Source organism: Ahaetulla prasina, chromosome 4 (assembly GCF_028640845.1).
Source record: "Ahaetulla prasina isolate Xishuangbanna chromosome 4, ASM2864084v1, whole genome shotgun sequence".
Classification (NCBI taxonomy): Eukaryota; Metazoa; Chordata; class Lepidosauria; order Squamata; family Colubridae; genus Ahaetulla; species Ahaetulla prasina.
In genome coordinates this window covers 38,314,775-38,338,904 of record NC_080542.1, presented here as the reverse complement: position 1 = coordinate 38,338,904, position 24,130 = coordinate 38,314,775, and the positions used below count along the sequence as shown (strand labels likewise).

At 38.1% G+C, this 24,130-nt stretch overlaps 1 protein-coding gene across 1 annotated transcript; it reads left to right on the top strand.

The window, feature by feature from the left end:
• The first annotated feature begins 319 nt into the window (after positions 1-319).
• SP2 (Sp2 transcription factor) lies at positions 320-20,014 on the top strand. The gene is made up of 7 exons (XM_058184350.1): positions 320-408; positions 5,352-5,427; positions 11,091-12,059; positions 12,453-12,774; positions 13,429-13,603; positions 16,450-16,643; positions 18,120-20,014. The coding sequence occupies exons 2-7, from the start codon at positions 5,365-5,367 to the stop codon at positions 18,218-18,220; spliced, it is 1,824 nt and encodes a 607-aa protein (XP_058040333.1). The 5' UTR covers positions 320-408; positions 5,352-5,364; the 3' UTR covers positions 18,221-20,014.
• Positions 20,015-24,130: the final 4,116 nt, after the last annotated feature.

Sequence of the window (24,130 nt, the reverse complement as noted above, 5' to 3'; positions counted from 1 at the left end):
TTCTGTTTGTTTTTCCTCTTCTTCTCCCAGGTCCTTGCCTATCAATCAATTATAAGCGTGACACTACCCTGAACATCAATTGGTGAGGATTCAAGTCAATTTGTGATTCCGTCCAAGCGATTGGACTTTCCATTGACGTCCGTCATTGTCAAACCCGTTCTTTTACATGGGCTAAACTTGGACGTTTCAGTAGGCAGGAAAGATTGGTAAGAACGGATGCCAATCATTTGGAGGCGGTTATCTGAACGAACAACGTGAATTTTGATTGATCAAACGTTGTAATCCTTGAACAGCGATTGGTCACATCTCGGTGCGAGAGGCGGGGATTACAGGGCGGTGCCCGGTCTGCTGAGGATGAAAATGGCGCCTTGAGGGGGGTCCGTACCGCTGCCGATTCCTTTCTAGCAGGTGAGCGAGCTCGAAGAAGCGAGTTCGTGCTCGGGGAGAAATGGGAGGAGAAATCAAGAAATGAAGTGGGGTGATAAATGGAGGAAGAGGTGGGATCTGTAACGCGAGTAGGGGGCCTTTGTTGGGAGGGGCCCCCCCGAGCGCGCGAACAGGGCTGAAGCAACTGGGACCGGAAGGGGGCGGGGCTAAGGTGAGAGCCCGCCTCCGGGGACCCATAAGAAAAACAGGCATGGGTGACGGGGGAGAATGTCCATTCATTATTCTCCTTCTCAAGAGGGCGGGAGGCGGGAAACGGCGGGATACATATTTTGACAGCTTGGCGTTGTTGCTCCGGTTTTTTTAAATTATTAATCGCGGTATTCCTGTACTTTCTAACTGTAACCTGACAGCAAACAAGTGGACCTTTGTGTAATATTGTTGCTTCAAATATATCTTGACTTGTGTTTTTTTTCCCCTGATGCCAGGCTGTTTTGAAAGGTGCGGGGTTATGAACGCCTGTAGATTAAGAAAATGGTATAAGAACGGAGAAGAGCTGGAGGATGGACAGTGACAGTCCTGTCAATTGCAGTAGAGAATGTGTGCACGAAAAGAGTTGAGATAGTCATCTAACCCAGAGGACAGTGAGAATAAGTGGTTTTAGGGCACTGGGACAAGCCTGAGAGCCATGCAGAATCAGAATGGTGGGTGCTTGGGAACCAGGGAAGAGAAAGAGATGGGTGGGGGATTTTAAAGAGAAGAAAAAATGGATTGAGATAATTCTGCCTCTACCCATGGGACAGATGTTCAGCATAAAGATACAGGGCAGAGGGAGAAAGAGAGAGATGTAGTAGATGACTAAGTGATGGAGGAAATTCACAAGACTATCAGGTTAAGTCAGGCTTAGCATTTCAAACCTTTGGACAAGTAACAGGCAAGTTTCCTCAAGTATCTACTATATTCAGATGTACTGAGAATAAAATATAATTGGTGGGGGTACAAGGAATGATAACACAATCCCTTGCTGTGATTTAGATTGCTTGCTGCAATAGCCAATGATTTTTTTAAAATTAACACAGGCTTAGTTTACAAGCACATAGAAGTCTAAACTACCAGTTTAGAACCCCCTCGATTTAACTGACCTTAGTTTAGTTGACTTTGAATGCAGTGAACAGATTCGATTCATATACTGTACTGTGCATGTGTAAAATCCCAATCACTATTGTATGCATGTTTCAGATATGTAAAATATGTATATAAAATCCCGTTCCAAATTTGATTATTCTGCTTTAACTTTGTTTATATGGTAATACAATCAGGTTGCTCACACAACACTTTAAAACACAAGTTAGCCAATTGTAGTTTAGAGCAGTGTGTTCTGCAGACCTAACCAGTGGAATTGAAAAATAAATTGTGGTCCATAGGATCTTAAAGAACAACCAGAAGAAGACATCTTCCATTGAAGATGTAGCACAGATCATGGGGCTAAATGCTTGGTATGTTGAATCAGAAGGCTTCAGAGATCAATACTATGCAGTCAGTTAAAAAGTCTAAACAATCTGGCATCAAGGCATGTTTTATTTATTGTACTGTGTGATTGTTATTGCGATTATTGGATATGATTATGATTTGCAGTGGTGACTAACCTTTAAGTAAATCCTAAATGTATTATATTGGATCCCATCATTAAAATATTTTTTCTTACATTTTTCTGAATTATTTTAAGGATAAGATTAAATAAATAACTGTAGAGACAATAAAAAATACAAATTACAGACAAAAGAAAAAGAAAGGAGAATAAGGAAGTGTGCACAATATAGAGAATCAACATTAAATAAACACACACATAAACCTTTAAAAATATTTTTGGTGAAATTATTTAATTTGTGAGCTGGGCTGAGAGAGTGAGTGGCTTGAAGTGACACAGTTCTCTAAGAGTGATTGACCCAAAGTGATGCAACTGGCCTAAGGGAAGCTTAAAAACTGAAATTTCCTGATTTTTACTCAACATCTTATTTACTATTCCAAATTGGTTGTAGGTCCTAAATCACATAAAAGACTTAAAAGAAAGTTTTGACTCAAAGAAAAAAACCCCAGCCACAAGTAACTCAAGTATTTTTAATGTCAATTTTAAGTTTTAAAATCGACCTTAAAATTTTATATTTTATGCTAAAGTCCCTACTTTTTAGGGAAAGAGGGGAAAATTGTGGAAAAAGCAGAATAAGATTTACCAGTGATGGAGTGGGGCTAATAGAAAGTTAAATATTTAAAAAAAAGAATGGATACTCTGGAAGGGTTTAGTGATAATCCTACCCTCCTTAAAATGCATACCCATGTACTCTTGTGTATTTTAATCTGGCAAAGTGTTAATGAAAAATTACTCACCTGATTATATACTCTGATTATTTATCTACGTCTCTCTGCTGATGTGACTATCCAAATTTTAGGGAGAAAAATGGTGACTACGAGGCCATAGCTCTTTTTAAGAAAATGAGTTCAACAGCCCAAAATAGTGCTTTCTAGGATTATATAATAATGATTCCTCAAATTAAAAAGTAGGGACTTTAGCATACAATATAAATAAAATATTTTAAGTTTCAAAAATGACATTAAAAGTTGGTTACTTGTAGCTAAGATTTTTTGTGGCTGAGGTTTTTTTCTCTGAGTCAAAACCTACTTTGAAGTCTTTGAATCCTTCCTCACTGGTTGAGTGATATTTAACCTTGATCTTGCAAATAAGAATTTGCTATAAAGGTATTCCTTCACTTACAACAGTTCATTTAGTGACTGTTTGAATTTACAACGACTAAAAAAGTCCTATTACAGCATCCCTGTGGTCTCATGATCAAAGTTGAGACATGGCAACTGACTATATATACTGACTATATTATGGTTGCACTGTCACAGTCATGTGACCCTGGCCTTTTATGGACAAGCAAAGTCAATGGGGAAATCAGATTCATTCAACAAACTTAATAATTGCAGTAAATTCACTTAAACGTGGCAAGATAGGTCATAAAATACAGCAAAATTCACTTAGCAAAGAAATTTTGGGCTATTGTCATAACTCAAGGACTACCTATATTAGAGCTTCTGGTGTGGGCTTTCAGCACACCATGTTTAATCTAAACAAAGCCATCATGCGCGATGAATGTAAAAGTTAGAACATAGAAAAAATCCTGTCAAAACAAGTAAGTCATATAATTTTCTTATTCCATTATCCTTTTGAAAGCCTATGAACCAGGGGTGGGTTCTACTTACCTTTATTACCGGTTCGCAATGGGACTGCGCAGAAGCTTCCTGATGATGTCCGGGTCGGTGGACTCTCTTGCGAACCAGTCCAAACCGGGGCAATCCACCACTGCTATGAACCATCCTTTCAATTTATGTCACATGAACATTGACATAACATGAACATTATTGCTGTTGTAAGATGCCCAGAGTTGTTTAAAAAGGACAGCCATACAAATTTTATGATTTAAATAAATATATCTAGAAACCGAATTGTCTGTTAAAAGTAATGCTCAGAGTGGGATATTTTTCTCATCCTCTTTCACAAAACCTTATTTCATTTTGCCTAATGTTATGTAGTTGACAGAACGAGTCATAGTTATCAGTTATATATTTGCTTCCATTGAAAAGGTAACAATTGTTGATGAAGAACTATGCAAAGAAATGTGATCATTTAGATTTGCCATCTAGGATGTCTGTGCCTATTATAGGAACTGATTGTAATTTTGGTTGTATTTCTTATAAACATGCTTCTCTTATGGATGTAGGAAACATTGGTGAGCCATATTATATTTATAGTCTACTTGGATCGATATTGAGCCTTCTACTTGTGACTCTGCTAATTGATCAACATATCACTCTTTGATATGTTGAACTACTTTTTTGAAGAACTAAATGGGTATTGGGTAGGCTACTACTTGATATGGACAAATATAGTATTATTAGGATGGTGGAAAAGAAGAGATAATTCCAAATGCACAGGGACATTTGTATTATACAATACAAATTTGGTGGCAAATTTTTAACCTGTACCTTTTTCTAGACTTTAAAAGATATGTTCAGTTGAGAAGATGTTGGCAGATATAATGTACTCGCATACATGCTTTGAATGAGCATGTATCTCTTTTTTCTTTGGAATTTTAGTCATATGACTGCAGGATGCATAAAGCAATGTTTAGAAGGCTGCAAGTTATTTTTTGTTATCTTTTTTTCCCGGTTTCCTGCCTTTTGTTAATAATCATTTCTACATTTTCAAATTTATCTCCACAACTGTAAAATCTATAAATTTGCTTTTGGAATATTTCCCATATACATGAATTCCATGAATCAGTTGTCATAATTAGAATAGAATTGCTGCTTAGAAATTTAAAATAGATATTTCGAAGATACATCAAAGCCAGGACCATTTTTTAAAGCTTATTACATGCTACAAATGTGTAAGCACCATAAAACAATGCATATACTGTAGTTTTGTATTGATGCTCATAATTTGTAAAAACTTTTGCTTAAATTATGTCTTGCAGTTATTTGGCTGATTGTTTCTATTATGATGAGGTAGCAGAAGGTCAAAACATATTTTTTTTCTTTCCAGATGTGATAAATATGCCCAAAAGCAGTCCTAAATATTGATGGCATCACTGCCAAATTCAAATATATTGCATTTTTTCCATTCTAATAGTTTTTACACTACCTTTATAATCCAACCTTCTTTTTATTGTTCTGATATCTGTCAGCTCCACTAGCAAAAAGATGCTTAAGATAGATTTAAATAAATACTTTAGTTGTGGGTACAATTCTGTACTCCAGTTTTATACTGTGAATAATTTTAACTGAGATTGCTATATTATGAGAAATTCCGTATCAATATCTCTTTCTTGCACACACTATAAATCTTACTGTCAATACTGAAAAACAGTTTAGATTATTAATTGATTAACCATACTTTTTTTTTCCAGATTTAGAGACAGTATGGCTGCCACTGCTGCAGTTAGCCCCAGTGATTACTTACAGCCTGCTGCTTCAGCAGCTCAGGTGGGTTGTTTCTGTTGATGGCGTGGCTGCATTAAAAAAATATAAATGTTTAACCTAGACTCTTGCAATATGGCAAATTCTCTGATGAAAGTGTTAACTGTAGAGAAGAATTAGTTTACCTAAAAGTTCAGGGATTATTGCACATAATGCTATTGTATTTCAAATTCCAGTGCTGTTCTTGAATGTAACTATATTATAATACTGTGTAAGATGTTTGCATGCTATAGTCAGTGTTTTAGGTTCTTGTGTTTATATTCTAGTATGGATTATTAGGCATTATACTATTTCATATACATATGTAACATTCATATTTGGAACAACATGTCGTGATACTTGCCAATTAGTTAAAAACTTTGTCTAGAAATGGTTTGGTGGACTAAGCAATTTCTTGATTTTTAAAAAGATTTCTTGCAAGTGAAAATATATTTAATTTGGCAGAGCAAGTGACAAAGTACATGTGGCGGAAGTAGAAAAAAATAAGAGAACAGTTTGAGTTTTTTACCATGTGTTATATTCACAAGTGGCAGCATCCACTAAAAAAAAAAAGTTTAGAATTAGTTAATACATAAACGGTGTCCATCAGATGTTCCTAGGGCTGTAGGTTAAACTACAAAGTTAAAAAAAATATCCCAAAAGAAGACAGTGACAAACCATTTCTCTTTTCACGTTCAAGAAAACTATTCTTGGCATGTCCAAAGATTCAACTGGGATTGCCCTCAACCCAACTATATAATTTAGGACCAATTAAAGATGTATAATTCACCAGTAGTATAGATGATTTAAATATTTGCTGGAGAATAACATAGATAAAAATTTATGGCTACTAATCAGTGTATTTATAAATGGAATTTTCAGAGAAATAACTGGTAGGAGTGTGCATGCTTTCAAAATGATCTGAAAGATACACTTCCAAATGTGCTGGAGCATGAATTCAGTATCTCTTTGAAGTAGCTGTGTCTTTTTTGGCTTCCATGAGAGCTTGAAAAGAGGCACAACTGCTTTAAAGACTGCACTTTTAATGCAATTCCTTAAAGTAGCCACATTTGTTTTCAAGCTTGAGCAGAAGTCTGAAAGTTTAAAGAGATGCTATACTACCCAACCTGAAGCACATCTTCAATATCATTTTTGAAGCAAGAAGTATGCACAGTTTTAATTATTAACAATCATTGAAAATACTCAGAAGGATTCACAAGGTCAGTGCAATAATTTCTCTTAGGAACATAGAAAATATGAGATTATGAACTCTCATAATAACATAAAACTCTCTGTTCTACAAAGAATCAAGTTAATAAAGCATTGTAGTGAAAAATGTTTCTTTGCTTTCTCCCCATAAAAGAAAGTTATTTTAACTGGAAAACTCATTAATAAACTATATTATTTATTTTGAATTTCATTTTACTAGGACACTAACTCATTTATTAATCTTCCAGAGGTCAACTATATGTGAAAGCATGTTGGCTACAAAATTTGGTAGAAACTAAAAGTATTTTCTTTTGTATATGCTATTGGCTACCAGATAAGAGAAGCAGAAAATACATGTGAAATAAGTACTGGACTATAAAAAAAGAAGGGGAGATCCCACCTTCAGCCTTTGCCAAGCATCTAAGAAACTCTGGGTTCCATTAAAAACCTTGGAATGCTATTTAATCCAAGTTTCATTAAACACCATGTAATATTTAGGTATAGCCTTCCTCTTCCTGGTTGACATAGTGGAAGTATGTACATTTCTGCTAGATATGAGTTGTGTCCTCTTCTATCTTCCTTTTGGATTAGAAAGATAGTAAGATAATCAAATGGAGAAATGGGAATTGCTTATGTTTTTGGAGTGATATTTCTTTAGTTTACTTTCTTAGAGATAGTAGGACTCTAAATTCTGTATTTTGAAATATAGATGTATTAAGAAATGACGGCATCATAATGAAAAGTTTGTTGGAGTGGTAGCGTGTGTGTGTGTGTGTGTGTGTGTGTGTATTTCTTATACTGTATGCTTGCCCTTTCATCTATTTCCATCATGGTAAACATTATTATTCAAAGCAAGGAAAGGAAGTAACAAATAGCCAAATATATTTAAGTCATGAGATTGTTCTTTGGTTTTTATTCTTTAAAATCCTCACTTTTTAAAGACCTCATCAACTGCAACCAGCCCCAGTTTCTCAGGATTTCTCTTCTATGCAGTTGCTTCATTATTACTTCATATATTTGCTATGTAAATCAGTTCCAATTTGTCCAGGAACAAACTACCAGAATGTATTTTTTGTACTTGTCACTCATTTTTGTACCCAGCCTTTACTCATTCATCACCCAATAATTTCTGACCCTATTTTGTTTCACAATAATATTCTGTATTTGCCCTGCATTCAAGTTACTTTTTATTCTGACATATCAGCCTTTTATTTTCATAAACCAAGCTGAGCAGAAACGAAGTCCGAGACACAGATATGTTTCTTCTTTCTACAATTCTCCTGATAATAGATTACCTGTTACCTTCCTACTAACATTTGTATCTCCTAACAATTTCACTGTCCATTTTCTAATCTTTTGTAATTATTCTACCAAACTACATGAATTCATCAATTTGCTCCAGTTTTTTTGGCATTTGAATATAATTAGCTATTAATCATTCCATTTTCCCTGTCAGATACAATTGCTTTGATCTTCATTATATTGATATTCAGATCTATTTTTTTTACTGCAATATGCCATCTAATATTTGCTAATGCATTCCTTGTCCATTTATTCATAAATACATTAAACAACTAAGAGAACATCATTTATTCCTTTCTTATTCAAGGTTGAACCATTTGCTATGTATTCCATTTATTCTCATGCAGGGAAATAAAGCAGCAGATCACTTTATAGAGGGAATAGTAAGACATTTTTCCACTCATCAGGCACAGATGGAGTCTCAGTCACTCTCTACACACACATGGACAACACACACTATTGCAAAGCTACTCCTTAAATAATTGCAACCTTAGATTTGAGCATAGGCACGGCATTTATGGCATCTCTCTCTCTCTCTCTCTCTCTCTCTCTCTTTTTTGAATACTAGCATTTAGCATTCTTTTTTTTAATTTGAATTTATATCCCGCTCTTCTCCGAAGACTCAGGGCAGCTTACATTGTGTTAAGCAATAGTCTCATCCATTTGTATATTATATACAAATTGCAACTTGCAAATTGCAAATTGCAACTCCTTGATATACCAGTGCCAGCCCCATATATATCTCTAAAGGCATCCTCCAGCATTCTCTCACTGGTTTCACTTTATGCATGTTTAGACTTCTTCACTTCCTTTCAGAACCACTCTATATTTCCTGTGCTTCTTAATCTTAACCAGACCTTATTTTCTTTGACTTACCTTCTTAACAGCTATAAACAGCTGATTGGTCATTGGATCGGCCTCCTGGAATACCGCCTATCAGCTGTTCCAGGTGTCAGACCTGGAAGCCAACTTTTAAAGTTAGTTTTGAGGAACTTCAAGCCTTGGAGTTTGATTTCATTGGGGGTGTTACTTGGAACCCTGACACCAGGCTGCGAGGATCGCCACCCATTGCTGTTGCTACATATCACCGCCTTTGTGTGCCCCATTTTCGGCCTCTGTGTGTCCTGTTTTTGGCCCATTCAGGCGGCGGGGATAGGCGGCAGTGGCAGTAATCCCCACCACCTGGAACAAGCCAAAAATGGGATGTACAGAGGCCAAAAATGGAGCGCATGGAAGCTGAAAACGGGATGCACAGAAGCCGAAAAGGGGGTGTGCGAGGCAGCAGTGACGGGCAGTGACGATCCCCGCAACCTGGAACAGCTGATAGGCGGTATTCCGGGAGGCCGATCCAACCACCAATCAGCTGCTTGTGCTAAATCAGGCTGTGCTGAAGCTGACCAGGCTCTTTGCTGTTTGCTGCAAGGAGGTAAATTGCTGGGAGGCAGAGGCAGATTTTTTCCCCTTGTTTTCCTCCCTAAAAGCTAAGTGCATCTTATACTTCAGAGCATCTTATAGTCTGAAAAATATGGTATATAAAGTGGCTAATGAATCAGATTTTAACTCTTCTCTGGAAGGTCATCAAAGGAAAGCAATTAATGCTGAGCTCAGTGTCATTTCATCATACCTCCTGATAGGGCAGGACCTCCGTCAGGCATTCCCTATTCTCCTGGATTGAACAGATGGTCTGTCCATCCAAAACATAAGTCTGTAAAAAACTAAACAGAAAGAAACCAAAATTCATGTGATAGGAGAAATAATAAAAGAAGGATCAAATTTTTTAAAAATGAGCCCTATCTGGCTTGGGGCTGCAGAAAGGAAGTTTATATCCTTTAAGCTTGTTGGAGAGGCAGTTGGGCAGCAAGTAAGAACACTGCTGATTGCTCTGTTCTAAGTTCTTATTCCTTCTGATCATGTGACCCAGAGGAGAACACGTACAGCCTGCAAACAGATGCGATGAAAAGGAAAAGCACAAAACTGCATACAAAACAGAACATAAAAGAAAATATAGATGCTTTCTTCTGATAAAGGATTTGTAAACAAAATAATTAAGAACCCTTCATCAACATGCTTTCTTTAACTTATTTTATCATCTACATTCTGTATTCCCTTCATTTTTCCACTAAGCATCATTTACATACTTCCAGTGGGAAACTTAACGAAATTCTGCAATATTTTGTCACATAAGTCTAGTTCCTTATATCCATTTGACTGTAATTTTTTTCTTTATGGCAGAATTGAATAAAACTTACAGAGCTTTAGGAGAGGTCACAGTGTAACTGTAAAATACAGCAGCATACAGCAGGCCAGGTCTCAGTAAAAAAGATTTGATCTACTTTCAAGTTAGGAGAGGACTGCCTTATCTCTTTTCCTATATTATAGGTTAAAAAAAAGAGATCCTCCATCCTTGCAACAAAAGAAGTGGACAATGTTAGGAGAAGTCTGCTTCTTATTTACTTCATGTAAATTAATGGTGTTTTTTGTCTTTCTGATAAAAATCGGGTTCAAATCATTAGTTTCTTTAGAGAACTAATGGACTATCTTCTAAATAATTCTGTTCTCTCTTGGCACCCAAGCTCCATTCTCCATTCAAGCTCCATTCAAAGTCAGTGAATGACCATCATTGTGTATGATACTGATATAAGTTCTTATTGTGTATGAGTCTAATAGAGAGTACTAATTTTTGTTTATAAAATATTTATCATGGATATTCAGTTTGAGGTGTTGATTGCTGAAAATTGTAAAAGTATTAAATTCAGAATGAATAAGAAAATAACAATAAATAATGATAGCTTTTAAAGTATTTGGGAATGCTTCATTTCTTCCATGTATGGGTGTTATATACAGAATATTTTGGATCTCTCAAACTATCATATATATTTATTATTCATATTTTGAATACACGTTAGCTAGAATTTTTGCTGAACTTAAATTTAGTGGAATAGATGCTAAACTAGTCAAGTTTTAGTTCTTTGCACTTGATGAGCCTATAGCACTTCTGAATCCAATTCTATTGATACTTGTGGTTATAAGAATACGATGTGCTATTTTAATACAAAGACCAAATTCTGTATTATAAAAATCTGGGTTTTCTCATTCTTCAGCTGACTTGTACTATATCTGAAACAAAGTATTTGCGTCTACTGCCTTTGACCCAAGCCTTTTCTCTTCCATTCCTGTAGGATTCTCAGCCATCTCCATTAGCCCTACTTGCAGCCACATGTAGCAAAATTGGTCCTCCAGCTGTAGAAGCAGCAATTACTTCTCCTGCTCCTCCTCAGCCTACTCCTCGGAAATTGGTTCCTATTAAACCTGCTCCACTCCCATTAAGTTCTAATAAGAACAGCATTGGAATCCTATCATCAAAAGGAAATCTGTTTCAAATCCAAGGTTCCCAATTGGGGACATCATATCCTGGTGGACAGCTAGTATTTACAATCCAGAACCCAACTGTAATCAGCAAAGGAACCCGTTCTCCTGCCAATATCCAGTATCAGACAGTACCACAGATCCAAACAGCATCAGGACAGACGATTCAGGTGCAGCAAAATTTGGGCAATCAAATACAGATTATTCCCAGCAATATCACCCCTTCTTCCTCCTCATCATCATCGTCCTCTTCTTCAGCTCATAAGCCTGTGCCAATAAAGCCAGCTCCAGCTCATAAGTCATCAGCATCCAGTCTCCACAACACAAGTAGTGTTGTCAAGTTAACTGGCACCAGTGGCAATGTTACACTTACTCTTCCAGTGAGCAATCTTGTAACTGCTGGGGAGACTAGTTCTCAAACTCAAGTTGTGCCCGACAGCCCCTCCAAACCAAGCAGAAAATCCCGAAAGAAAATGGTGTCACAAGCTCAGACAACTGCAATGGCTATGGCAGAGCAAGTGGAAACAGTCTTAATAGAGACTACAGCTGACAACATCATCCAGGCAGGGAACAATCTGTTGATTGTGCAGAGTCCTGGGTCTGGGCAGCCAGCTGTGGTCCAGCAGGTGCAAGTAGTTCAGCCCAAACAAGAGCAACAAGTAGTTCAGATACCACAGCAAGCCCTACGGGTAGTCCAAGCAGCCTCAGCCACACTCCCTACAGTTCCCCAAAAGTCCCAACAAAACTTCCAGATCCAGACAACGGAGCCAGTTCCCACTCAGGTATTTCACTGAAAGTTCTCCCCCACTTTTTTTTTTTACTTTTTAAAAAATATTTTTATTAATTAAAACTAACCCTCAATTTGGAGTTATCAACTAATACATAATTACTAGAATTCTTGGGGGCAAACAGGCTAGAGGTTCTTCTAATAGGAAAAACAATTTGCCCAATTACTTCCCCCACCCCTAAAAATATGTTATTTAAGTGTTAGTTTCCTATAAAAGCATTCAAGAGATAAAAAACAATTTGGCATGCATTTGTTTTGGTACAGTGATTTGTAATCTATCAGAACTTGGGGGAGGGGGAAGGCTGGGAAGTTTCACTTGGAGGTCAAGTTCTATATTCCTTCCATGCACAGGTGCATCCTGTGATTCACTTTTGTGTCATTTTTTTAGGTCTATTTTAAGACGCCTTCTGGTGAGCTACAGACAATACTACTCCAAGACGCCTCAGGAGGGGGCCTAACTATGGCCCCTCCCCCTGCGGTCTCCTCAGCCACAACCTGCAGCAGCCCTGTACCCCGCAGTTCCCAGTCAGGGGGGAGTACCAAAAAGACGGGGGCTCGTAAAGAGCGTGCTCTGCCAAAGATTGCCCCTGCTGGAGGCATCATCAGCCTCAATGCTGCCCAGCTCGCTGCGGCTGCCCAGGCAATGCAAACTATCAGCATCAATGGTGTGCAGGTTCAAGGTGTTCCTGTTACCATCACCAATACCGGAGGTGGGAAATATGATGTAACAAACCTGTGATGTGCAATATTTCAATTTGTGATACAATAATACTCCCCAAAGACTGATTTCCTCTTGCTACATTCTAATAATAGGGGACATGCCCAAATACAATGGCAGATTATATCACTATATAATGATGTATATCACACATCATTACTAGGAAATGCTTTGCTTATTTTCTGAGTAATTGTAATTTGTAATCATAAACATTACATTCTTTCTGTTCTGTATATTATTGGTTGCTGGGGAGATGGCAGTGAAGGATTCTACAGTTTCTATCTTTCTGAGGGTGGAAAAGGTATGAAAACCCCTCAAAATGTGGCGAGTTTGAAAATGTGTATTGGAGTGGGATAGCAATATTGTAAAGAGAAGTAAACACAAGGAATAATATAAATGTTAATAATTTGGGAGGAGAAGTTGGGCTTCTGGATCCAGGCAGGAATGAAATGTTGGAACCTTGAACTGGGTTTTATTTCAAGCCTTGTGCAATTCTGACATCCAAAAAGGCAAGAAGAGAAAATGGAACTCATATTACATGGTATTTTAGTCCGAGTTTGCCTAGAGGTTTCCTGGAATAATTGAGTCTCCATATTTTAACAGTGGAAATTCCCAAGCCATAATTTCTTCATCCTTCTTTCTGCAGGCCAACAGCAGTTAACAGTACAGAATGTTTCAGGCAACAATCTAACCATCAGTGGCCTGAACCCTACCCAAATCCAATTGCAAATGGAACAAGCACTCTTGGGGGACCTGCAGCCTGGAGAAAAAAGACGGCGGATGGCTTGTACCTGTCCGAATTGCAAGGATGGGGAAAAAAGGTAATGTGTGGGATTAGGAGCAAAAAGGAATGTTAAATCCCAAAGGGTGCCAACTTCAGTTCCTGCTTTATATAATTATTTAATTCTTCCCCTCTTGCTGTCAATAAATAGTATTCAGTCCCTTATAACAACTAAAGCAGCATTTTAAACAGTTAAACATGGATAACCCCTACTGAACAAACCAATTTATTTAGTAGAAGCCTTGCTTGCTTTTTATTTGAGATTAAGGAAATTTTATTTATTTATTTATTTATTTATTTATTTATTTGATTTTTATACCGCCCTTCTCCCGAAGGACTCAGGGCGGTGTACAGGCAAGATAAAACCAACAATGCAATATACAGGTTAAAATACAATTTAAAAAACTTATTTAAATTAGCCTGAAGATTAAAATTTGCCATACTAAAAAACCCCATTTAAAAATTAGTAAATTTAACCATATTAAAATTTGCCATACTAAAAACCCCGTTTAAAAATTTAATTCCAATTTAAGCCAGCCCCGCGCGGATAAAAAGATGTGTCTTCAGTTCGCGACGGAATGTCCGAAGGTCAGGTATTTGGCGTAAACCCGGGGGAAGCTCGTTCCAGAGTGTGGGAGCCCCCACAGAGAAGGCCCTTCCCCTGGGGGCCGCCAGCCGACATTGTTTGGTGGACGGCACCCTGAGAAGTCCCTCTCTATGGGAGCGTACGGGTCGGTGGGAGGCTTCTTAAGGCGTGTGGTAACAGGACAGGCGATCCAGACATGCTCTGCGGCTGCCTGGCTCGTGGGAGACTTGCACGGCGGCACCAGCAGTAGGCAGAGGCATGAGGGATGGGAGAGGCAGGTGATCCCAAAGCCATGCCTGGGTGACTGCTTGGCGCAGCTGCAGGCAAGCCGAGAGACAGTGGTACGGAGTGGGTGGCGCGTTAGGATCGCCTCTACCTCTGCCTGGCTTTGCTGCACACTTTTTGCCCAGAGGGAAACGAAGCTTTGTGTGCTTGCAAAGGGGACACAATTTGCTTTCTTCCCAAGCACCCCACAGGCAACCAAACATTTTTCACTAGACGGAGAAATGGTGGAGACTCAAAGCTTTGTGTGCTTGCAAAGGGGACAGTTTGAAACAGAGCGATTAGCTGCATTTCAAAGCGTCTCCTTTGCAAGCACACAAAGCTTTGTCTCTCTCTAGGCGAAAAGTGCTTGGGCAACTACCACTGCCACCGCCCTTTCCATCCCACTGTTTGCTTGCCCGTATCCTCAATTGAGGCCAAGCTGTTGGCATGCCCCAGCCTCCATTCGCCCTGCCAGTAGGGCAAAGAGCCCTTGCGAGGCCAGCAGCAGCACAGGCAGCTGCTTGGCGACCAGCATGGGCAGCTGCCATGGCAAAGAAGTGTCCCGGCAGAAGTTGGGCCAGCAGTCAGGGTGGGTGGAGGCCAAGGCATGCCGAGAGCGTGGGATGGAGAGGGCGGGGCCATCAATAGCTATGCTCCCACTCCTATCGGGCCCCACGCTCACCACCTTCTGCACTTTAAAAAAAAAAAAAGGCCTTCCCAAAATAAGACCAAGTGTTGATTTTCAAGCTCCAAAGCTCGGATTTTATTTTCAGGAAAACATGATAGTAAGATTTTGAACTGTGAAATCAGAATTTTAAAATACCAAGATAAAGTGTCATAAGAATGCTTTCTGATTCCCTCTTAGATATAAACATTTTAAAAATAGATATTATTAGTGCATATCTTCCTGTTCCATTAGTTGCCTATAAAAACTGCATAGTTTTGAGCATAGCTTGGGGTAAAGTCATTGATATGTAGGTAATGAAAAAATCAATTTTCTATCAAGCCGGACACAAATCATTAAGTATGAAAGTTATTCTATAATAATGGTATTCTGTTGTCTAGTAGTTAAAATATGATCTGGGAAAAGCTGTTCAGAAGAAAGGGTGTTCTTGTTTTTTTGTCCAGAAATTCTTTGGCATCGTATAATGTCTTCAGTCTTTTAGAAATATAGCTCCAATAATTGAATATGTGTACGTTGTCCCCTATAATACTTTTTGCAGGTTTTTTTATGTTGAATAAAATAACTGCATGAAAAAGAGACAGGGTTGTTCCCAAGTTGCTTATCTCTGAAAAAATTGAAATAGTATTGAATTGTTTCCTGGAACAGTACAGAAATATTCATCTTAATGGATGGGCTTAATAATGGATCTGTTTTTGTATTGAACAGAAATACTTGGAGTTTTATGTGCTTTCTTTCAGAACCAAGCTGATCAGCTTATTAAAAAGGATCAGTTCAGTGACAGAAAACCAATAGTTTCTTTCATATTGGACTTGATGACTATCTTCTGCAGGTTGAATTGAAGGGAATAAACCTGCCTTCTGAAATTCTGTGATTCTGTCTGTGGGTGATGTTTGAATTGATGTAAACTTGCATCCATATGCACGTGTGTAAAACTAACAGTTGATGTGATCTCAGAGCTGAAAAGGTTGTACCTTCCATGCTAAATTGGGAGGCAGGTCTGGAATTATTGAAAGGTTAATGTATTGGGGTTGACTTATTCAAGCAGTCTTGCATCTTTACTTGGAAGACTGAAGTGAATTCTTGGTAAATGCTAGAATAGCCAATGTATTTTTATAAAAAGTACTTGTGAATCATTGTTGGATCCTTTTACAGAAATCATATAGGATAATCAATATAAAATTAGTTTGATGTTTTCAACAGTTTTGAATAGTTCTGCTTCTTAAGTCATCATTGCAGGATACAATAACTGATCTGATCTCTGAGATCCCACCACAGTAAATCCAGCAAAGATATCCATACCTTTATTAATCTAAATTAAGAACACCCTTTTTCTGTTTTTCTTTCTTTGTAGGTTGGGAGATCAAGGGAAGAAGAGGCACATCTGCCATGTGCCTGAATGTGGAAAGACCTTCCGCAAGACTTCCCTTCTGCGGGCCCACGTACGTCTACACACAGGCGAGAGGCCTTTTGTCTGCAACTGGGTCTTTTGTGGAAAAAGATTTACACGCAGTGATGAACTACAACGGCATGCCAGAACGCACACAGGTCTGTCAAATCATTTCTCTGCCTCTCTCTTCCGTTGTATCCCAGCTCTTGTTCTACCCATATAATGGATGGGGCAGGGTGGGGGAGGAATATAAATACTAAACATTTAAAGGGTATTTCATCTTAACTTGGTTACCTTTATAATAAAGATGTGCTGGTTTGATTTAATGTTGAAAGACTTGATTTCAAAAAAGAAAGAAATCAGTTAAATTAATTTAGATAAGTCATAAATTAAATATGGCCATTTTCCTCTAAAACAGTGATTCTGGATGGGTAACAGAATTGAAAGCACAATAAGAAAACCAGTCATCATCATTGTGTGTGTGTGTGTGTGTGTGTGTGTGTGTGTTTTCGTAGGTTTGTAGGTCTTGGCGTGTTCGGGTCTTTTCCCGTGTAAGGTTGAGAGCATCTTGGCGACGTTTCAACAAGGTCTCACTTGTTATCTTCAGGCTGGAGCTTTCGGCTTTGTGCTTGTGCGAGCAAAGCATGGTCGGAGCTGCCATTTCTCTATAAATACTAATGGGGAGGTGGGGAATGTGGGCTGTGTTGCTGTAAGCAGGTTGGTTGGCTGTGTGGTTGCATCTTGATTGGTAGATGGAGTGGGTGTTCGCTGATTAGTCGGCTGTTCGTAGCATCCTATGTGGGTGTGGTCCTAGTTGTGTGCCCATTGTAACGACCTGGGTAATGGGCTGTGTGGAAATGTCCTGAGTTCTGGGAATGTGACCTCCTGTAGTGGTAATGGGTTGTGTGGAAATGTCCTGAGTTCTGGGAATGTGACCTCCTGAGTCTTGTGCTGTAATATCCTGGGTGGTAGGTTGTGTTGCAATGTCCTGAGCTTTGGTATTGTCGCCTGCTGGGTTCTGTGATGTAATGTCCTGAGCAGATGGCTGTGATGCAGCATCCCGGGTTTTGGTTTGGCTCCAAGTTTGAGGTCTTATCATGTGTTCATGGCATGTGTCAGTTTGCTTTGTGTGGGGATCGGAGGGAGGGTGCAGCATCTGGTGGTGCTAGCATGGTCTGGCTTCTGGATGGTGGTTGTGTTTCGTCTGTGGGATGGGTTTGGGTTTGAATCTGGTAAGGATGATTGGTGATGGCATCATGTGTTATCCTGGGTCCAGTGTCAATTTTCATGGCTGGGGCTCGTTTGTGGACTAGGGCTAGTTTCCAGATGTCTGATAGGCAGGAGGTATCGTCACGTTTGTTCATATAATATGTAAATGTATATAAATACACACAAACACACGATAGATAGATAGATAGATAGATAGATAGATAGATAGATAGATAGATAGATAGATAGATAGATAGATAGATAGATAGATGGTATAATGTTTTAATTTTAGTTCTGGATTTAGTTTTATCATGAACCTATTTTTTTTGAAAAGCAATCTGTATAAGCTATTTGTGCATTAGCTTTTTATTATATGGCCGTTGTCATGTGTGCTCATTGTTGTTCTTGTTCCTTTCTCTGACCAGGTGACAAACGTTTTGAGTGTGCCCAGTGCCAAAAGCGCTTCATTAGGAGTGATCATCTGACAAAGCATTATAAAACCCACTTGGTCACCAAGAACTTGTAGGTTGGGATGCAAGCAGGAAAAGTAAGGAAGCGGAATGGTGATGAGCAACTTTTCACCCCTCATCATGAAAGATGGTCTCTGCAAAGGACAGGAAAAAAACCACCCAAATAATTGTCCTGACTATGTGACAGCTTTTCCAGCCACATCTGCCCAAGGAAAAATAGAATGGCTGCTGCTGCTTCAATCAGACTGCCTTCAGACTGGCATACTCCTTTGGAACTTCTTGATGAATGCATCAAACTTCAAAGCTTGAACCTGAGATGGGGGAGCAATGCCATTTCCAAATATGCTCAAATCAGCCAGCACAAGCCCAGTGGCAGACCTGGAAAAGCAAGGCAAAACCCATTTATGCACCTTCCTCAGGAGCTTGCAGAGCCAGGGCCCTCCTCTGCTGCACCAAAGGAACTTCTTATGGGTTTGAGAGTAGCACCAGCGAAACTGTACCCCACTTGTAATTGGGTTCCTCTTCCCATTCACTCCCATGTGCTTGTGAAGCTTTTGAATGAGAGGCAGGGAAACCATCCAAAATGGGACTCAGTCCCCCTAGCACATTCCTACTTTATATTTAAAAATATAAATATATATAAATATATATATCTCTATATATATACACATATAAAATAACCTCCTTAGGAAGCTTCATGTCTTTTCTACGGAGAATGTTGCCTTATATTTTACCCCAGGTTCAAATTATGTATTGTGAGCATTTTTTAATTTAATGATTTCTTTATAAACAAAACAATCCTTTGCCTAACAGTGCTGGCAAAGGCTAAAGTCCCTGTCAAAATGCAGAGTCTGTGATCTGATCATGGTCTATAAACTAGATATGCCCTGTATTTCGAACAGGGATTTCTAGGGTATGTGTAGCAGCAGCAGCAGCAGCACTTTGTTCAAGGAAGAAAGGGGATCTCCCATGTATATATGAAGCAGATCTATGGGACTGTGGCCCACAAGCTCTGGTGTAGATAGTAAAAAGTGCAGGCAAAAGCTATGTATGAGCCATATGGAAAATCTAGGGCAATCTGTTTGCTATTCTGCATTGCTTGGTTACATAAATAGAGTTAAAAGTCCAGTGCATATTTGCACTGTCAAGCTCTATTAGATATTATTAATGATTTGGCAGGTGAAATGAAAAAATACTTTTCAACAATAGAATAGTCTGTTTTTCCCTTTTTTTATTTTGTTTACTTCACTGGATTCCCCCTGCCTCTTTTTTTAAATATCCAATGCAGCTCTTTTCGTGTACTATAGTGTATATTGTATCATAAGCTATATATTGCGTTTTAAGTGTTCATTTGTTTTAAAAATATACCATTTGTTATTTTTGACCTTTTAAATTAAAACGAAAATCCATTTTATTTTTTAGTTGTAACTGCTTGACGTATGTTTCTTTAAGAGACAAATCATTCTTGTTTTCAATTAATGGTGTAACTTGGCAGAGCTGCATGTAGCTCGCCTAAAAGGGAGTGCTAGGCTGGGGGAGAACCATGCATTTCTTGATGAACTGAAATGTTAGATTCTCACACTGAACCATTATTTGGGAACAAAAGATTATTTTTCTTAAGAGGAAAGAATGGAAAAATGGGTTGTTTAGGTGGCTTGTTGACAATAAAAATGTAAGAGAGAGGTATTTTTACTCCTTAAGGACTGCTCAAAGGTGTTTTCATGCTCCGATTGTTTTGTCATGCAGATATAAAAAGTTGGTCAGAATGTTTTGATTTTATTATGTCTCTTTCATTATCCTCTCCTTCCATAAAGAAGTAACAACTTTCAAAAATACACTTGCAAACTTTGTATATGAAAATGATCTTTGACCTGTTATATTCATTTCATAACAGCATGCAATGCTGTTAGGTTTATAATGGTGATCATTATGCTTCTGTCATGCTTAATCCATAGTGAGAGTGAATCGTAGTGGAATGCAAGGAAAGTTGCCTTGTTCTAGAACACGGATGTCAAACTTGCCGCGCCATGTTGTCGTCACGTGACTTTAGTGATGTTTTCTCCATTCACAAAGTTGGGGTGGGCGTGGCCTGCACATGATGCATTAAGAACACCCTTTTTCTGTTTTTCTTTCTTTGTAGGTTGGGGGAATCAAGGGAAGAAGAGGCACATCCTGTTTGATACCCTGTTCTATAAAGTAAAGGCTTTATCAAGGATTTGTAGTACCATCCAGCAAAAAGTTTTCCCCTATTGAAATGCTCATACATTTTACCTTTTTCCCATCTTGGGGGGAAAGGCAATGATTTAAGTAGTAGGCAGGCAGGCAAGAAAGAAAAATAAATCCATATCATTATATTCCAGTTTTGAAACTAATATTATGTATAAGCAATCCCATATTAAAAGCTGAAGTCCTGAAATGGTAAAAAGTATAGTGTTTGGTGGCTGTATTAATTTGTAAGAAAGCAGGCCTGAAGAATGTACTTGTTAACATATCTTGTTCAGTTCTGACACTCAAGGTAGCTAACATCCAAATAAAATTACCACATAAATATCACAATAATACCATGATAAGAAAAAGGTAAAGAACATAGCAAGAGTTAGAGAGATAATTTATGTTGCAGATATTGCTCTCAAATACTTTATAAAGGAGCAATGCTGCCTAAAATCAGGCGTATGGAACCCACACAGATTTCAGAAGCCAGCATGTTGCACAGGGATATGGCAGATAAGATCTGTTACTGGGTCCATTATCATTTGTTGAGACAGAATACCTGGATCATACTTTTCCTGGATTGATCAAACTTTACAAGGTGATAAGTGAGATGTTGAGTAAATCCTCTGAGTGAGGGATTTTGCCATACTTAATCATTTCAGTATCAATCATCACTTAAATCCTTTAGATGATTTACATGTATAAGCCTTTTGACCAAGTGAGTTTTCTCACTTGAACTATTATTATGAAAGGACCAAGAGAATAGGGACTTTCCTGTCTCTTTTCAAAGAAAGCTTTCCTATCATAGGTATTCTTAATAAATCCAGTTTTACCTCGGGTATAAGGAAAGTATAACAGATCAGATTATTCCTCAAGCCCAATATTTATTGATTTGTGACTGGCAGTAGCTCCACAAGATCTTTCTCAGCACCTGCACCTGTTGAAAAGTGAATCTGGGATTTCTACAACATAAGAGTCTGATTTGGAACTTCAAGCATAGCTACTGTATATTCTTGTCCAAAGAACAATATAGATCTTGAGCAGATACACGAGTTGTGAGAGAGGAAAGGGATAGTCAACTGGATCAACTGGCAATTCATTGGGAGACAGATGTCACAGATCATCCTCATACACAAACACAATCTTAACCATCTCATTATACTAGCTCTTCTCAGAATGTACTCATAAACTTCTGTCTCTGTAGCTATCATGGAACATATATGACTGTCCTTGGTACTAATTACTATAACTAGAAAATGTAAATTCATCTGATCAAGTTAAACTCTCCTGGACAGAGGAAAAGGTAGATATTTTATGTCTTGCTAATTAAGCCCTAATTATCAAAATAACCTTGGAATATTCCATTGCAAGTTTGCAAATTACCACCTGATACAAATGGTTAATACTGTGATCTAAACTCATCATAATACTGTTAATGAATTATTTTTACTTGCTTCAGCCTGGCTTCAGTTCTGCACTGTGAGAGTTCAGCATGGTAGAGCAAACCACATTTCCAACCCATTTGTTCCCCATTTTTCCATTTATTTCAAATTTCATGTTATTGTTATTGACTTTAAAGACTCGCAGCCTGCCTCATCTCCAAAGATAGTCAGCAATGTCATCATAAGAATGTCTCTAAGGAAAGAACATAATAAGACCACAGATACAAAATCATAAAGGGACACGAATGAAATCCTTGAATTTAGCTTATTATCTAAGTCCATCCATGTTATCAAAAAGCAGTTGCTGTAATTTATGTATGCTTTGTTGGAGCAAATAATCCACATTACAATTTTTATGTGGTGAGGTAGTTTGGCAGCATGCTAAAATAATAGTTCGGATCCCACAGTCCAGAACAATAAATTATCCAATCCCTTTTAGGTGAGTCTAGTTATATGAAGCCAATCATGGCTAATCTTCTGGGCAAAAGGAATAGTATGGGATTTCTGGCACAATGGATGCTTTTTACAGAAGCCATTGCTCACTAGAGCAACTTAAATTCTGCCTCTAGAGATGATACCAGAATTTAGAAAGACATTCTTGTTGAGTGAGGCCAACATTTTTTCTCAGAAAAACTTCTGAACAATCCTTGTGGAACAAATCTCCAGCTATGGAAGAAATAATAGGAAAGAATAATAATATTTTACTTCATCATCCAGGCAACAGAAAGCAATAAGTTACTATTTTTCTTTCACTGGCTGACGGTTAGGGCTATTCTGCCAATTTCAGTGCATTACAGGTAATCCTAATTGATGGACTACTCATTCAGCAATTGTTCAAAGTTGCAACCCATTGAACAAAAATACATATGATAGTCCTCATAGTTATAACTTTCATGTGTTCACAATTTGCGTACTTGGCAACCAGTCACAATTACAATGGTAACAGCACTTCACAATCATGTGATCACCATTTGCAACTTTCGTTGCTGCAGTCTGAAAAGCAAAATCTATGGAGAAGCTGGCAAGAGTTGCAAATCATGATGTCATGTGATGTCATGCTCAATGATTGTATGGGATTCACTTAATGGCAACAACCTGAACATCTGCAAATACTATTGTAAGTTGGCATGATCACAGACATCACATTTTACCATCTTGTTACTTAGAAACAGAGATGCTAATCCCAGTTGTTGATAAAACAAGAACTATCTGTATAGTGATTCTGGGATCAAGGGATTTGGGTTTCAAGACCTCATATAACACATTATCCCAGGAATGCAATAAAATATAAACGAAATGGCATTCAATAGTTATGGATTTGGTAGCTCTAAAAATTGCCCTCTTCAAAGAATTGACAGAAAACAGGGACACATACATCCAGATTATATCCATGAACAAGGAGGACCCAGAAGAAAGGCAGGAAAAGAAAGAAGCAGTAAGTTTAAGTTTTGACCAGCAATGTAAGCAAGACATCTCATACATCTAAACCAGCAATTAATGGAAATGGCTTTACCAGAAAAAGCTTGGTAAATTCATAAAATCCACGAAGGGAAAGGTGGCAAAAATCAGGATGAGACCAAGATGATTTGTTGTCTAAGCCAGAGGAAATGAAATTTTCCACTTGCCCTAGGCAAGGTTCACAGTACTGTATACAAAGACAACCTAAATATTTTTTTTGGCACAAGGCAGAAAATTGTATCTTTTTTTCTTCTATTGCTGTCAGTAAAAATACAGTAAAAATTAAAATCTAAAATCTCCCTGCAAATTCAGGATATTTGGTATTGTCTAACTATCAGCCACCTCTCTAAATAATGGTAGAACAAGCTCTGAACTGAATGTTTGCTATATGATGGGCTTAATGCAGTATGGTAGCATTTGAAAAGCAGAGTGCTGTACTGCTTTTTTTTCTGGACTAAGGAGAGTATTTAACTTGTCGGTTTTTTTTAAGGTTAAGCTTATTTTGGAACTTTCTGAATGTTTATCTCAAAATACCAAAAACTGTGCCACTATTCCTCAGCATTTACATCTCAGATGTAATTCTGAATCCTGCAAAAATGAGCTTGTAACCTTGAGTCCCCATCACTAGCTTTGTGGATGGCATTACCAAGCTTACTGAGATAGTTGCTAGTCAATGGCAGATTTATTCAGAAATGAGTTTAACCCTGTCTATTCATACTCACATCAAGAGCAGCAAAATTCTGAGGTATCTTCATCTTGTCCTGAATAGCTGATGAGATGGCAGCATCCTTGTTATTATGCATCAAGATAAATTGTCCAGTAACTCATCCTGTGGGATAAGGTTTTCACTGGAAA

Coding starts and splice junctions, on each gene's coding strand:
- SP2 (XM_058184350.1), top strand. CDS start 5,365: ATGGCTGCCACTGCTGCAGTTAGCCCCAGTGATTACTTACAGCCTGCT. Junction 5,428..11,090: donor CTGCTGCTTCAGCAGCTCAG/GTGGGTTGTTTC, acceptor CCATTCCTGTAG/GATTCTCAGCCATCTCCATT. Junction 12,775..13,428: donor TACCATCACCAATACCGGAG/GTGGGAAATATG, acceptor TTCTTTCTGCAG/GCCAACAGCAGTTAACAGTA.